This window comes from Glycine soja, chromosome 1 (genome assembly GCF_004193775.1).
Source record: "Glycine soja cultivar W05 chromosome 1, ASM419377v2, whole genome shotgun sequence".
NCBI lineage: Eukaryota > Viridiplantae > Streptophyta > Magnoliopsida > Fabales > Fabaceae > Glycine > Glycine soja.
In genome coordinates, this window is record NC_041002.1 from 24,499,988 (window position 1) to 24,516,268 (window position 16,281).

At 33.9% G+C, this 16,281-nt stretch overlaps 2 protein-coding genes across 3 annotated transcripts; both read right to left on the minus strand.

Annotated features, from left to right (window-relative positions):
• Positions 1–2,040: 2,040 nt before the first annotated feature.
• LOC114404863 lies at positions 2,041–2,672 on the minus strand. 2 transcript variants are annotated; one of them, XM_028367612.1, is made up of 2 exons: positions 2,313–2,672; positions 2,041–2,203 (listed from the first exon to the last, which is right to left on the minus strand). In XM_028367612.1, exons 1-2 carry the CDS (start codon positions 2,614–2,616, stop codon positions 2,148–2,150), a joined length of 360 nt encoding a protein of 119 aa, XP_028223413.1. In that variant the 5' UTR covers positions 2,617–2,672; the 3' UTR covers positions 2,041–2,147. The 2 variants fall into 2 exon arrangements, with proteins under 2 accessions (XP_028223413.1, XP_028223409.1); XM_028367608.1 differs by having other exon boundaries at positions 2,041–2,206; positions 2,313–2,671.
• Positions 2,673–14,717: 12,045 nt separating this feature from the next.
• Positions 14,718–16,038, minus strand: LOC114413595. The gene is made up of 3 exons (XM_028378073.1): positions 15,706–16,038; positions 15,191–15,302; positions 14,718–15,064 (listed from the first exon to the last, which is right to left on the minus strand). Exons 1-3 carry the CDS (start codon positions 15,891–15,893, stop codon positions 14,981–14,983), a joined length of 384 nt encoding a protein of 127 aa, XP_028233874.1. The 5' UTR covers positions 15,894–16,038; the 3' UTR covers positions 14,718–14,980.
• Positions 16,039–16,281: the final 243 nt, after the last annotated feature.

A 16,281-nucleotide genomic window follows, 5' to 3' on the forward strand; every position in this document is an offset into this window, starting at 1 on the left:
AACTAGTCTAGGTGCCCTAAAATACAAGGGCTGAAAAATCCTATATTTCTAGGGTACCCTACCTACAATATGGAGCCCTAAATACAAGGACCAAATATAATGACATCCTAGTCTAATATGTACAAAGATAATTGGACCCAACCTTGGCCCATGGGCTCGAGAATCTACCCTGAGGTTCATGAGAACCCTAGGGCCTTCTTCAGCAGCTCTAGCCCAATCCTCTTGGAGCCTCTTGCTCATGGCTCTAGTGACTGGTCCCTTCCTAGGGAGGATTGCATCAAGAAGCATAAAATTTTGTGCCTCAAATGAGGTCTGAACTTTGAAGTGTAATTCTCAAATGATCAAAGTTGAAAAAATGCACATACATGGCCTCTATTTATAGCCTAAGTGTCACACAAAATTGGAGTCAAATTTGAATTTCTATTCAAATTTCACTAGAATTTGAAATTGAATTTGTGGAGACAAAATTTCACTAATTATGATTAGTGAATTTTAGCTATGGTTCAGCCCACTAATCCAAGATCAAGTCCAAGATTCTCCACTAAGTGTGCTTAGGTGTCATAAGACATGTAAAGCATGAAGAACATGCACAAAAAGTGACTATATGATGTGGCAATGGTGTGTAGCAAGCAAATGCTTACCTCCCCCTTAGGATGGTCCAAAATTTAATTGGATTGGGCTTCTCCCAATTCAACTAAATTTATCTCCTAACACACACATCAAATAGTGCACTTAATGCACGTGGAATTACAAAACTACTCCTAATACAAAAACTAGTCTAGGTTCCCTAAAATACAAGAGCTGTAAAATCCTACATTTCTAAGGTACCCTCCCTACACTATGGAGCCCTAAATACAAGGTCCAAAAATAATGAAACCTTAATCTAAATGTACAAAGATAAGTGGGCTCATACTTAGCCCATGGGTCCAAAATCAACCCTAAGGCTCATGAGAACCCTAAGGCCTACTCTTGCATCTCTTGCCCAATCTTCTTAGAGTCTTCTATCCAAAGCCCTTGGGGGATAGGATTACATCAAAACTTGCTGGAAACTGAGGATATGTTGACTTGGTTGGAAAGGAGGTGGTTGTGATTGTGTGGTTGACTATCATTGGCTTCAAGGTTGTCTTTTTTGTGCCTATGGAAAAGATAAAAGTGCATGGTGTGTTGTCTCATTAGCTTCTTTACACATGGGGCAATACTTATCTTGCACTAGGCTTTTGAAACAATTTTTCCTTCATGGTAAAAACTCCTTGCAGACTCTCCATGCCAGATTTACACACTTTGGGTCATTGTTGGATGAATTAAGGAGCTAACTCACAATAACTGTGTACCATGAGACAAAAGAATGTTTGGTTTATCGTTTGCATGGTTCCAAATGTCCGTTAATGTATTTCAAAGCAGCAAATGGAGAAGTAACTATACTATTGGATTGGAAAAAAAATGTGAGCCACATTGAGTCCAACATTTTTCCAAATACATCCTAACTAATCAAAAGTTACATTGAGTCCAACATATATATGATAAGGTTTTATTACTATACTAATAACCATAGTAAAAATAAATATGAGAAAATAAAATATGGAATAATAGCGTAAAATAGTGTTACATTATCATTTAATTACAAACCAATGTAAAAAAGTGTGCATTGTCAATGTAAAATATGTGCACTAAAAGTATAATAATAATTTTTAGTACATCAATATGTTGTTTTGTATTTTATTTGAAATTTGATTAAAAATAGTTTAAGATATAATAAAAGACTAATAATAGGATGTACAATATGGAGACAAATATAACTATTGAAACTTAAAAAATTAAAATTAAAATTAAAATAATTGATCATTAAATAAAAATAATTTTTAATAAGTTCTCAATCATTTGATATGTTGGTCATCAATATTTCTTCACATACATTTTTCCTTATGTCTATTAATTTATTAGAGTCATCATTCATATTATTTGCAAGCATATTCACTAATATATGAAAGGAAGATAAGAAAAATGAAGAAAAATAACCAGACAAAGAATTTACAAAAGATAGAAAAAATATATATATATTACTCATTAATTAAGATTTATTTATTACAATTAGGCATAGGTATTATTTCTCTTAACAATCATGTTCTTGAACATTTTTTAACAAAATATTAATTCTTACGACACTCTTGTACAAAAGAATCCTTCACCACAAGACCACGAGCATCTACTGTGTAAAGTCAATTAACAAAAACACGTAAAAATATAATTAACTCAATTATAAAGAATAATTATTAAACCTTAAAAAGATACTGATGTTTTGAGAGAATGAATACCGATGTTGGCATCAACGGAGTTTTTCAAGGCACAACCAGTGATACAATCATGGGCAACATCGATGGGATTGTCATGACATTTTGCAGTACATGCATAAAGACATATTACATATGCAAGGACACCACCTGGAAGTAGTAGAAATTTTGCGCATGCTGAACTACATTTATCCTGACAATAGACTCCATCATACACACGATTTGAGCCAATTTTCACAAATGAAGGATTGTAATTAGCTTGTGAAAATCCCAACACAATCATGAACATAATCATAAGTCCAGTAATTTTCATCTCATTCTTTGCCATAATGCTTCTCTAAATCTATATATCTATGAAGGTGAGCACAAGATAAATACTTATCCGCATGGGACAACATTCTAATAAATATATTTCCCAAATATAATGTTTAATATTGTTATTAAATTAAATATGTACAAATGGGTAATAAATATTATAAATCAAATAATACATTAAATACTACAATAAATGCTATATTAAATATAACATATTCTTTATAAATGCTACATTAAATATATAAAAATATCAAATAATACATTAAATGCTCATTAATTATTTTGAAAGGCTACATTAAATATAATATTATACAATAAAAAAATATTTGTATAAATACTACTGTAATAACATCTATCCATCATTAGAAAATACAATTTAAGTAGCTTCAATGAAAAGTTTTACATGTGTCATTATCTGGTGTAATAGCTTCCATAATACTCTTCCAAAATTCTTTCTATTTTAAAACAATTGTTAGGTAAAAAATCCACTTCCATAGAAATATAATTGCAGGTACAATAAAATAGAAAGTTTACACATGCCTTTATTTGGTGCAAGAGGAATGCTAGTGACATTCTCTTTCTTGCATTCTATGATTTGTTGATATTTATTGGCAAGGTCCACCAATTTTGGCAGGATCCACTTCTAAATCAAAAGAGATAATCATTATATAAGAAGCACAACCCACCAAAATTGCTTATTTTTAATAAATTTCAGCCAATTACAGAGAGTGTCCTTAACAGTTCTTTATGTTGTAATAGCTTCTTTAATACTATTACAAAATTCTTTCTATTTTTATAAATTTTTAAAATTTTTAAAATAGTATTATGGTTAACAATTTATTTTAAAACCATTGACAAGTAGCCATAATATAAGTTCAAATGAGGGAAAGATTGGTTTACTCACTTTATTAGTGTTATTTAGAGTAAGTTCAAATGAGGGAAAATATCAAAGTAGTAAAGATAATATAAGTTGAGTTTCCAATATGCTTGGAAGTTGGAATTACTTTGACACACAACTTGATGGAAGCTTACTTGTGGGGCTTCTATGTAGGCTGGATCTTGAGCTTCAATGAGGTCCTTTAATGGTGATTTTCCACCATGGAGATGCAGTGGAAGACAAAGGAGAAGAGGTGAGAAGAGGCGTCATCCACTAGGGAATAAGCCATGGAATAAGGAGCTTCACCACCAAGATGAGCCTTGGATAAGAAGCTTGGAGAGGATGCTTCAATGGAGGAAAAGAAATAAGGAGAGAAAGAGAGAGGGGGGAGCACAAAATTGAAGGAAGAAAAAGGGAGAGAAGTTGAACTTTGAGTTGTGTCTCACAAGACTCTCATTCATCAAAGTTACAACAAGTGTTACACATGCTTCTATTTATAGACTAGGTAGCTTCCTTGAGAAGCTTTCTTGAGAAAACTTCCTTGAGAAGCTTCTTTGAGAAAACTTCCTTGAGAAGCTAGAGCTTAGCTACACACACCCCTCTCATAACTAAGCTCACCTCCTTGAGAATCTTCCTTACGAAGATTCCTAAAGAAGCTAGAGCTTAGCTACATATACCTCTCTAATAGCTAAGCTCACCTCCTTGAGATGAGAAGCTAGAGCTTAGCTACACACCCCCTATAATAGTTAAGCTCACCCCCATGACAAAATACAAAAAAAATCCCTACTACAAAGACTACTCAAAAAGCCTCGAAATACAAGGCTAAAACCCTATACTACTAGAATGGCCAAAATACAAGGCCCAAACGAAACAAAAACCTATTCTAATATTTACAAAGATAAGTGGGCTCATACTTAGCCCATGGGCTCGAAATCTACCCTAAGGCTCATGAGAACCCTAGGGCCTTCCCTTGGATCTCTGGCTCAATCTACTTGGAGTCTTCTATCCAATGCCCTTGCGGGGTAGGATTGCATCACAACTCCCTTAAATATTGTTTTCATGGAGAAAGATTTTGTCTTTAAGGTGGAATCCAAGAATGTACTCAATTCAAGGTTTCATCAATCTTTCGATGTTAAGAAAATATGCTCTGATCCATAGATTAAGGGAAATTTTGGGATCTAGGACAACAACCTATGGTATAACAGTATATATACTTAATCTCTTCTTATAAGTTGCTACTTTTGATGATGTGTTTTATATATTGCAGATAAATTACATATTCCAAGTGCTGAGATGATGAAGGAGGTTGTCAAGATTGGAAAGAAATGTTCTACTTGCTAGAAGACTTGTTTTTTTAAAGAAATATTTTGGTTATTTTATGTTGATCTTTTTCTTACTTTTGATTTGGATTTTGTATTTGGGACTTGGTGTTCCTTGAACTCTAGTTTGAAATGTGTTTGTGCACGTAGTTTTAAGAGTGTTATGTGTCTTTTTAAAGGTTGTTTTCCATTTCATACAACTTTAGAATGTTTTTAACATGTATATTGTAACATCCCAATTTTCTAGATTGGGAAGTTTATGGTAAAAATTGTTTATATTTTTTTTTATTTGCAGTGTAGTAGTGTTATCTATAGTGAAATAATTAATAAAAAGGATAAGACCATCATTGGATAGCTAAGTAACCTAGATTTTACGTAATGAGTTTAGGAAAAAAAAAAGTGGTTTAGAAGTAGAAACTCTTGACCAAACTCTTAGTCAACAAAAGTCAACTTCAATCTAGAAGAGTCAAAGTAAGGAAATTCCCTCACTAATGATATTTTTGTAAAAAAGGACACTTTGGGCTAAAAATAAGAGATTTGGATTAGTTAATGAAAGTTTATAGTATTAATAGATGTGAAAAACAACTAGTTTAATTAATGAGGAAGAAAGATACTTAAATTTCACTAACTCTAATTAATTTAGTTCGGTTTAATTAAGAAAACTATAATAAGTATATTAAATACCCTATAATCAATAAGAAAGTTAGAGATTAATTAATAAACTTAATAGAAGTTTAAGTTATTAGGGGCAGTTAGGATTCAAAAAACCTAGATGACTCCACTTGTGGACCCTCCTCCTCAATAACCTAAAGGGGGCCTATATAGGAGAAGAAAGCTCCCCCTCCCCTCAACACTATTCATGCCGTTTTTCTAGAGAGAGAGGGAGTGACTTCTTATTCTTCTCTCTTCCTTACTTGCTAGTGTGTTTTGTGTGTGGAGGAAACTGAACTGTGATGCCCTAGGTAAAATTTACAATGATCCTTCAGTCAAATAATTGGTGCAAGATGAGGTTTATTATGAGATTAATATGTTTTGCACAATTCAGGAGATGGAAAATAATAAAGAAAATTAAGATGAAAATCTAAAAAGAAACAGGGAGAAGCTAGGTTTTGGGGTAAATGGGTTTGTCTATGGAGAAACACAGAAAAGTTTGACAATGCAATGATGATAAAGAAAGGCAAGGAGAGGATCTCGGAAACTACTCCGTTAATGTACAGTGATTAATTAATTATGACATAAGAACTCAACCAACTTTGGTAGTCGTTAGGCCTTAGATGGTTAATGCCTAATGAAAATGTTCTATTAAACTATTGAAGGATTATATTAAAACAAAATATTATTTTGATTAGCTTTGCATGATTTCTATAATTTTAAAGTGTTGTAATTTTAATATTTATTTCAAAAGATTTTTTTTTAAAAAAAAATTAATTAAATGGACAGTTATGACATTTAAATTTAAAATCTAAAATTTAAATTTCTAATTAATGCCAATAAAAATAGAAATTAAGTGGGGGGCAATGGCAATGATTTTGAACTTGATTTTAAAAGGAGATGAGGCCAATTATTTTCTTACTTCTCTATCCTTCTATTAAGCTTTCTCTCCCTTTACTCTTGGGTCAATTATTTTTCTTTGCGAGTTCTATAACCTTAGCTCTGCTAAGATGTTCCTATTGTATCTTGTGAGATTTGTGTGGGACATCGCAGATAAACCTTTTAGGTAAGTGACTGTCATGCTTCAGGAAGGTTAACCGTGTTTGTGATTTTCGACTTCAGCAACAACAATCTACAATATTTATATCATGGCTGAAGCAACAAAACCTGTCAACAATGTCGACACTTCCAACCCCTCGCCACTAACTGCAACCTTTTCCAAGCCACTGTCCGGCATCTCAAAAATTGAGGTCTTCACTGGCCAAAACTTCTGTCTCTGGCAGGAATGCATTCATACCTTGCTAGACATGCATGGAGTTGTCTTTGCTCTTTCCACTCCCAAACCTGATGTCGCTGATGATGCCAGTCAACTTCAATAATGGGTTCAAGTTAATAAGGTATGTCGTCACAATTTGTTAAGTGCCTTGTCTAATGACCTTTTTGATGTCTACTGCTCCTACACCGAATCCAAAGAGATATGTGATTCTCTCATACTCAAATACACTATCGAGGACGTGCTCAGACAGAGATTCATCATCGCCAACTACTACCGTTGGATCATGAACGAAGAAAAAGACATCAAGGTACAAATCAACGAATACCACAAGCTGTTGGAAGACCTAAAGACTGAAAAAAAAGACTGTGGGGGTATGTTATGATTGGTAGACCACTATCACACACCAAGTGCTTTTTGGTTCATATAGCTTGCTACACCAACAATAGTGCATGTTAAGTCCTACCAGTCTAGGTCTAGTTCGTATAACTTGCTATATGAGGTTCGATGCATTACACCTCATGTTGACTCGGGAATTTTTTTATTTATTAAATATAATTTATTCTTTTGAAATATATGAGAAATTGTTGTAATTTTAATATTTATTTCAAAAAAAAAATTCTTCAAAAAAGATTTAATTAAATGGACAGTTATGATATTTAAATTCAAAACAACTTTCATTGTACTAACATTACCATAGAATATTGTTTTGGAGGGAGTATCAAAGTGGCCCCCATAATTTATCTAGGAAAGTTGTTTAATGTAACATGAAAAAAGTTGAAAGAAATTATGAATCAAATGAATTCTACTACAAATCTACAACGGAAGGGTAAAATAAAAGGGAGAAAAAAAAACCTTCGGTAAGTTTTCTATATCTTCCTTTTATTACATTGTTCAATCAAATCAAATAATGACATATGAATGTTTCTTTAAAATTTTGCCACATGTAATTATTGATTTAATTTTTCTCCTAAGAAAAAAATGACCCTACTAGAAACCTAACACAGTTTCTCCAAGTTTCGATAGAGTATGGAAATATAAAACTTTTTAGGCTTTAAGTAATTTTTCGTTTATATAATTTAGTGTTTATTTTATTTTTGTCGTTGTATTTTTTTTCATTTTAATCCCTGCAATGTTTGTTTTATTTTTTATCTGCATTTTAGATAACAAAAAGAGTTTAATTTAAGTTTTCTCCTAAGAAAAAATTGATCCTACTAGAAACCTAACACAGTTTCTCCAAGTTTGGATAGAGTCTGAAAATATAAAACTTTTTAGGCTTAGGTAATTTTTCATTTATATAATTTAGTGTTTATTTTATTTTTGTCGTTGTAATTTTTTATTTCATTTTATTTCATTTTAATCCATGTAATGTTTGTGATGTAAGCTCCATTGGAGCTTGTAGGCCTAGGATCTTCTTCATCAATGGATTCTTTTGATTCTTGGAAGATGAATGGCAACAGAATGGAGTAGGAAGAGAGAGAGGAGACGCCACTTCAAGGAGAAGATGAGTCTAGAAGAAGCTCACCACCATAGGAGACCATGGATAAGAGCTTGGAGGAAGAAGGAGATGAATGAAGGGAGAGGAAGAGAAGAGCACAAAATTTTGTGCTCTAAGAAAGCTCTGAAATCTGAAGTTTAACTTTCAAATGATCAAAGTTGAAAAAAATGCACACACATGACCTCTATTTATAGCCTAAGTGTCACACAAAATTGGAGAGAAATTTGAATTTCAATTCAAATTTCACTAGAATTTGAAATTGAATTTGTGGAGCCAAACTTTGGAGCCAAAATTTCACTAATTATGATTAGTGAATTTTAGTTATGGTTCAGCCCACTAATCCAAGATCAATTCCAAGATTCTCCACTAAGTGTGTTTAGGTGTCATGAGGCATGTAAAGCATGAAGGGCATGCACAAAGTGTGACTATATGATGTGGCAATGGGGTGTAGTAAGCAAATGCTCACCTCCCCCTCTAAAATTTAATTGGATTGGGCTTCTACCAATTCAATTAAATTTTATTTCCCAACACACACATCAAATATTCACTTAGTGCATGTGAAATTATAAAACTACCCCTAATACAAAAACTAGTCTAGGTGCCCTAAAATACAAGGGCTGAAAAATCCTATATTTCTAGGGTACCCTACCTACATTGTGGAGCCCTAAATACAAGGCCCAAAATTAAAGAAACCTTAATATAATATATACAAAGATAAGTGTCCTCATACTTAGCCCATGGGCCTGAAATCTACCCTAAGGCTCATGAGAACCCTAGGGCCTTCTCTTGTATCTTTGGCCCAATCTTCTTAGAGTATTCTATCCAATGCCCTTGGGGGGGTAGGATTGCATCATTCCCTCCCCCTTGAAAAGGATTTGACCTAAAATCTAGAGGTTCTTGAAACTCATGGATTCTTTCCTCAACACCTGTAAAAAGAATAAAAACATATGTATTAGTGATGTTGGGTATGTTAGAGTACGATAAGGACTGAAAACCACTTTATTGGCCATCTTCCCATGAGAGAATATAGTTCCTCACCAACTCGATGAATGGTGCAACAAGTATAGAAAAATATGAGACAAACCTTTTGTAAAGGTTTGTTAAGATATTGAAGCCCCAAATTTCCCTTATACTTGGTGGAGTAGGCCACTCAAGAATGACCTTTATTCTCTTAGGGTCCATGGGAAGCTCTTGATCACTATTTAAAAATTTAAGGAAAGTAATGGAATAAAATATACCTTTTTCTTTATTTTCATGTTGATTATTCCTACAAAAAATTACGACAAACCTAAGGTGTCCCACATGAGCACCTAGGTTTGCATTGAAACAAAAAATAAGAACAAACCTGCCTAATGAGTCCCTATGTACACAAATCATGAAGATGTTGGGTGCATGAGTGATTTTACAAAAGAGTGTTGCACCACTCAACAAATTCATCATACCAACTATCATAGGGATTTGGTGCCTAATAATACCTATTTTAGGCACCAACAAAGCACAAGGATTTAAGCTCTTGCGAACCAAACCCTCATCCAACAACTCCTTTACTTGAGGAATAACCTCAAGCTCAAGAGGTATGGCGGTGCTAAGAGAAGTTTCCCTTGATAGGAGAAGGTAGAATGATTGTTTAAGAAGGAGTGCCCTTTTAATATCACCTTTTGTAGCAAAATGATTTTCCTTCTTAACAATCTTCTTGGAGGAATCCTTTTCCTCCTTTTCCTTCCCCTTGGCCTTTGAAGACAAGGCCTTACTATCCTTCTTTTTCTTTTGTTTTTCTAGTTTTTCCTCCTCATCCCTCTTATCTTTCATAGTTAGTTGATCTTTGGCCACCTGTGAAGGTGTTTGAGGATGCAACACATATTTAGTGCCAAGATGGGTGAGGGTAATTTCATTAGTTAGGCCATTGTAAATTATCTTCCTATAAAATTGCCATGGCCTTCCTAAAAGAATATGTCCTGCCTCCATGGGAACTATATCACAATTAACTTCATCCTTATATGTCCCAATGGAGAAAGGTACCTTCACTTGTTGGTTAACTATCATTTCCCCTTGCTCATTGAGCCATTGAAGTTTATAAGGTTTTGGATGGGGAATGATAGTGAGGTTCAACTTGGAAACTAATCTTGTGCTACAACAATTGCAACAAGATCCACTATCCACAATGAGAGAACAAGTTTTATCTAAAATTTTGCATCTTGTATGAAAGATGTTCTCTATTTGGGATTGAGATAGATCACAAGATTGACCTCCAAGGAGCCTTCTAACCATTAAGAGGTCACCTTCTTCATGGGGGTAGACTTCTTTACTAGACTTTTCACCCCTTACTTCATCTTCACTTCCACTAGAGGAAAGGCAAGAAGTGGTCTCCTCTTGACTACTATAAATGTCTTGACCCCTCATGATCATGGTTTTCTTTGTGGGGCATTGAGAGGCAATGTGACCTCTCCCAAGACATTTGAAGCATTTAATGTTGCTAGTCCTTTCTTGGGAACTAGTCTTAGGAGTGTATTTCTCTATGGTCTTACCCTTATCTTCCTTGGGTTTTGAAGGTGCAGCCCCCAAAATTCCATGGGCTTGGTCCTTCCTTGGATAAGAGTGAGAGCCATAAGATTTTGAAGAAGGCTTTCTTTTAAGTTGTTGCTCCACTCTTATACAAAATTGGACTAGCTCATCTAGGTCCTTATATGGAAGGAGTTCAACCTTGTCCCTCACTTCCATATCAAGCCCACTAAGGAACCTAGCTATGCTTGTTCTTTCCTCCTCCCTAAGTCCAGCTCTTAAAAGGAGTAGTTCCATTTGTTGTCTATATTCTTCAACACTCATACTCCCTTGTCTAAGCCTCTTGAGCTTGTCCATAAGCTCCTTTTCATAGTAGGAGGGAATGTGCCTCTTCCTAAGGGCACTCTTAAGATCATTCCAATACTCTACTAGAGGATCCCCATGAATCCTTCGTTCCCTAACAAGGGAAGTCCACCAATAGAGGGCATACCCTTGAAAGCTAATGGTAGCCAATGAAACTTTTCTCTCTTCGCTAATATGATGACAAGAAAAGAGTTGTTCAACCTTCATTTCCCAATCTAAGTAGGCCTCAACATTATCTTTTCCATGGAAATATGGGAGTCTAATGTTAACCTCTTGAGGCCTTCTATCCTTTTCTTTTCTTTGGGAGTGATGTTTAGTATGTGAACTATGGTGCCCTCTATAATAGTCGCTAAGTTCTTCACTTAAACTCTTGCAAGAGTCATGACTACTATTGGAGACATGTTTTTCTCTTTTAATTTCTTTCATTATTTTTCTTCTTTCTTCCTCTCTTATTTTCTCTCTTTCATCTTGACTTATTTCTTCCACTCTTTTTTTACCTTTTTCTTTTCTCTCTTGTTTTTCTTTCCACAACTTTCAACTCATCTAATATCTTATACAAGGGGTCCTTAGGAGTAGAACCCTCACCATTAACATTAGATGAAGAATGTAGACTCGTGTTGGTTCCTAAGTTATGGTTCTTTCTTGTTGGGAGTTTGAAAACAAAAGGTAAAAGAAACTATGATTGAAACTAGCCAAAATAAACACTAAAAGAGGTGTGAAAGATAAGGTAAAAACTAATTGGTAAAAGGCAAGCTACCTAGGCGGTTTGACAATGGAGAGTAAAGGAAATAAGCTATGAAAGTAAGCAAGAAATTAAAGTGCAAGAAATGCAAACTAGGCGGATCCTAAGAGTGTTTGGATGACCTCATTTAAGGTTCCCAACAAAACACTCATTATCCTAAGGGAAAATTGCCTAAAATTATTATACACAAATGGAAGTAGGCTGACCTATTGGAGGCTCCCAAATTACTTCCAATGAAAGGCCTTTTTGTTACAAAATTTGAAAGCAAAGCAAATTGCCAATTACAAAAAAAAGTCCTTGATTGTGGTGACTATTCTCTCTTTGGTGTTTCACTCAATTTGGAGTGCTTCTTAGTTCAATAGCTCTTAAGGTGGTTGGCCCCTTGCTTCTTGACTAAAATTCTTCAAGGTATGATACCAATCCTCCTTTCCAATTCCCTATATGGCAACTCACAAGCAAGGAAACAAAGAGACAAGCAATAACCAAAGACAAAAAAAATGAAATGAAAGCTAAACCAATAGAGTTTTAACAAGACAAATTTTCAAGGATTATTCAACAATTAAAGCAATGAAAAGCACACAAAAGCAAGTTAGGACTCAAAGAGAAACCTAGAATGGCTCTAGAGTAGAGTAGAAAAACTAAAAAGAAAAAAGAAAAAAAGACTCAAGAAACCTCTATTTTTGGCACTTGTTTTCACAATAATTTTCAATTGAAGTTTCAGAACTAGGATTGGTATAAAATAGGCACCAATTATAGAACAAATTTTGAGCCAAAACAACAAGCACACTTCCCTTTCACTTTTTTTTTCCTGAACACTAATTTTTCTACCAACTTGTGTGATTTTTATTATTTTTTACTTCAATCCGAATCGCTTAGTACTTTTTTTATAATTTTGGTCCAGATGTCTAGAAAATTCAGTAAAGCTTTGAGCTCAAAACACGTAGTGACCAATTCCCAGTAATTTATATAAGTTCGTATGTTCAAGCTGCCAACACCAGCGATTTCAACCTAGAAATCAAGAGTAGTGTTTATGTTGCTTAAGGCTTGGATAGTTGAAATTTTTGTTTGCTTATGCTCAATTATCTTGAATAACACAATTCAAGAGAGCTTAAGACTTATTTTGATTCTCAAATCCAGCCATAACTCAGCACCACAACTCAACTTCATCATAGGCATCATGTAGGAAACTTAGAAAAAAAAAGAGTTCAACAACAAGACTACTTCTAGGAATTGATTTAGAACATGTTATGAACTAAATAATATTCATGAATTAGACTCAAAATTCAAAAGATAGGCTAAGAATGACAAGAATACATGAACAAATGTTTCTAGAATTCAATCAACTAAATAAAAATTCAACACAAACTTAGAACATAATGTGACAATTATTATGACTAAACATGACTCTAAGACAACATGGATTAAGTGATTTACACTTAGATTTTTGTGTTTTTTTTTCTAATCAATATTTTGGAAGAAAATTTAGATCTAAGGTTCAGCACCAGAATATTATGAATGAAAAATGATAGAACCTAAAATCAACACAAAAACAAGATTCAAGAGTAGATCTACAAAATTTGAACCATAGAAATGCAAGAACAAGTGTAGATCTAAGATTTAATCGGTTTAATTTTTTTGAATCTACTCTAAACAACACTAAACCATAAGACAATGGAGGATATACATTGAGAATAAGATGAAGAACAAGGAATTAAAGAGAATTCACCGAACAAAAAGATAGAGGAAGCAAAAGAACATCACCTAGATGAAGATGCTCTTGATACCACATGATGTAAGCTTCATTGGAGCTTGTAGGCCTAGGATCTTCTTCATCAATGGATTCCTTTGCTTCTTGGTAGATGAATGGCATCGGAATGGAGTAGGAAGAGAGAGAGGAGACGCCACTTCAAGGAGAAGATGAGTCTAGAAGAAGCTCACCACCATAGGAGGCCATGGATAAGAGCTTAGAGGAAGAAGGAGATGAATAAAGGGAGAGGGAGAGTAGAGCTGTGAAATCTGAAGTTTAATTTTCAAGTGATCAAAGTTGAAAAAAATGCACATACATGACCTCTATTTATAGCCTAGTGTCACACAAAATTGGAGGGGAATTTGAATTTCAATTCAAATTTCACTTGAATTTGAAATTGAATTTGTGGAGCCAAACTTTGGAGCCCAAATTTCACTAATAATGATTAGTGAATTTTAGTTATGGTTCAGCCCACTAATCCAAGATCAATTCCAAGATTTTCCACTAAGTGTGCTTAGGTGTCATGAGGCATGTAAAGCATGAAGGACATGAACAAAGTGTGACTATATGATGTGGTAATGGGGTGTAGTAAGCAAATGCTCACCTCCCCCTCTAAAATTTAATTGGATTGGACTTCTACCAATTCAATTAAATTTTATTTCCCAACACACACATCAAATATTCACTTAGTGCATGTGAAATTACAAAACTACTCCTAATACAAAAAACTATTCTAGGTGCCCTAAAATACAAGGGCTGAAAAATCCTATATTTCTAGGGTACCCTACCTACATTATGGAGCCCTAAATACAAGGACCAAAATTAATGAAACCTTAATCTAATATGTACAAAGATAAGTGAGCTCATACTTAGCCCATGGGCCTGAAATCTACCCTAAGGCTCATGAGAACCTTAAGGCCTTCTCATGCATCTTTGGCTCAATCTTCTTGGAGTCTTCTATCCAATGCCCTTGAGGGGTAGGATTGCATCAGTTTGTTTTATTTTTTTATCTGCATTTTAGATAACATGTTGAACATATAAAAAATACTTTGAATATTGAAAAAAAATGTTACCAAAACGCATTAATGACAAAAACTAAGAAAAAAGATTCTTCTGTAACCAAAAAAAATTATTAAGATTCAACTATAAGAAAGAAAAATGTATTTAAGCCATTTTTTAATTAACACGGATACATTATTGCTAGAAAGGCTATTTTGAGAAGAAAATTGAGCATCACAAACTTCATAAGCTTATAATCTCATAATAGAGTTGTTTATCATGGGAACAAGGAGATAAACTCTCTCTTTCTCTCCGTATGTGATGTATTGTTATTACATCATCATCTTTAAACTCCCTTTGAACCACTGTCAAATGAGTTATCATGTTGAACAAAAGTCCTTTGAATCCTTCAAGCTGAGTTGATCTTCTCATCAATCAACATTGGAAGCTTGTTCTGGATAGGACCGACATCCTTCAAGGGCAAGTCTAGAATCTGCAATAGTTGAAAATGACATACATATACAAGCACTGTGCAAATTGCAAGGTACCAAAAAAGAGTAAAGTAGCATAGATAGAAAAAGTGAATGCAGAACAATATGTTATTGCCTCATTGGTTTACCTTTGGTCGATTTTTACCCCCAGGTGGTAACACCGCACCACCATCCCTTCTTGTTTTGGCAAAAAGGCCTTTGGTTACTGGTGACATCATCAAATCTGTTGGGCTTGTATATCTGACAAAATGAGGAAACACATTAAGATTTAAGACCTCACATAGTCACATCACTTACCCAATTATCAACTCATCTGCCTATTTTCTCCTTAAAATTTCATAAAAAGAGTACGTATATATTGGTGAGTTTAATTTCAATGGTGTTAATGTGAAAATTTCGACACTGTGAATTAATTAAAAATCATATTATGTATTATTTATTTTGTTAAAATCAATAAACTTATTGTATCACAATGGAGAAGTGCTCATCATACTTTATTATTGACTAAAATTTATCAAAAAACATACAAGAGTTATTAAATAAGAAGTATAACTTAAAAAATTATAATTTTTGATAAATTTTAATCTATTAGTGAAAAATTATCAACACTATTTACTCTTAATATATAAATGGATAATGTTACCTTTCTGCGTATTTGAATGCCTTGGGGACTCTAAGACGATCTGGGGTAACAGGCTTGCGCAATTCATTTGAGGAGTTATGATCATTGGGGTCTTGTTGAAGTGGAGTTGGTGTTTTGCATTCAGGTTCGGGTGTTCGGTCTTGAATTGGAACTTTTGGAGGCGTTTTGAGCATGTTTTCCTTTTCCATGAGATTATGGTGTGTGCCACCACGGAACAAGGAAAATTAATGTGTTGATGGAAAATACAAGTTCAATGGGAATGAATGTAGGGCGCTAGGTGTGTGGGAAGAAGTATATGATGAAAATGGTGGAAGCAAGATTAAGTGACCGCTTGAGAAAAAGGGGTTGCAACGGTCGAATTGTGTGAGGCGTTGCTAGAAGGATTGGGATTCAAATATGTTGTCCGTTGGTGATGAATGGGAATGACCAAATAGTCCAAAGCAACAAATAATTAAAAACTATTTAATTTCGAAAAAATTGCAAGAATAACTATCGATTAAAAAAAAAACTAATTTAAAAACACAAAATCCTCCGTAAATTAATTGCAATTTTGGTTTTAGAAATAAATTTTCATAT

Coding starts and splice junctions, on each gene's coding strand:
- LOC114404863 (XM_028367608.1), bottom strand. CDS start 2,616: ATGGCAAAGAATGAGATGAAAATTACTGGACTTATGATTATGTTCATG. Junction 2,207..2,312: donor CTCCGTTGATGCCAACATCG/GTATTCATTCTC, acceptor GACTTTACACAG/TAGATGCTCGTGGTCTTGTG.
- LOC114413595 (XM_028378073.1), bottom strand. CDS start 15,893: ATGGAAAAGGAAAACATGCTCAAAACGCCTCCAAAAGTTCCAATTCAA. Junction 15,303..15,705: donor GCATTCAAATACGCAGAAAG/GTAACATTATCC, acceptor TCATTTTGTCAG/ATATACAAGCCCAACAGATT. Junction 15,065..15,190: donor GGGGTAAAAATCGACCAAAG/GTAAACCAATGA, acceptor CAACTATTGCAG/ATTCTAGACTTGCCCTTGAA.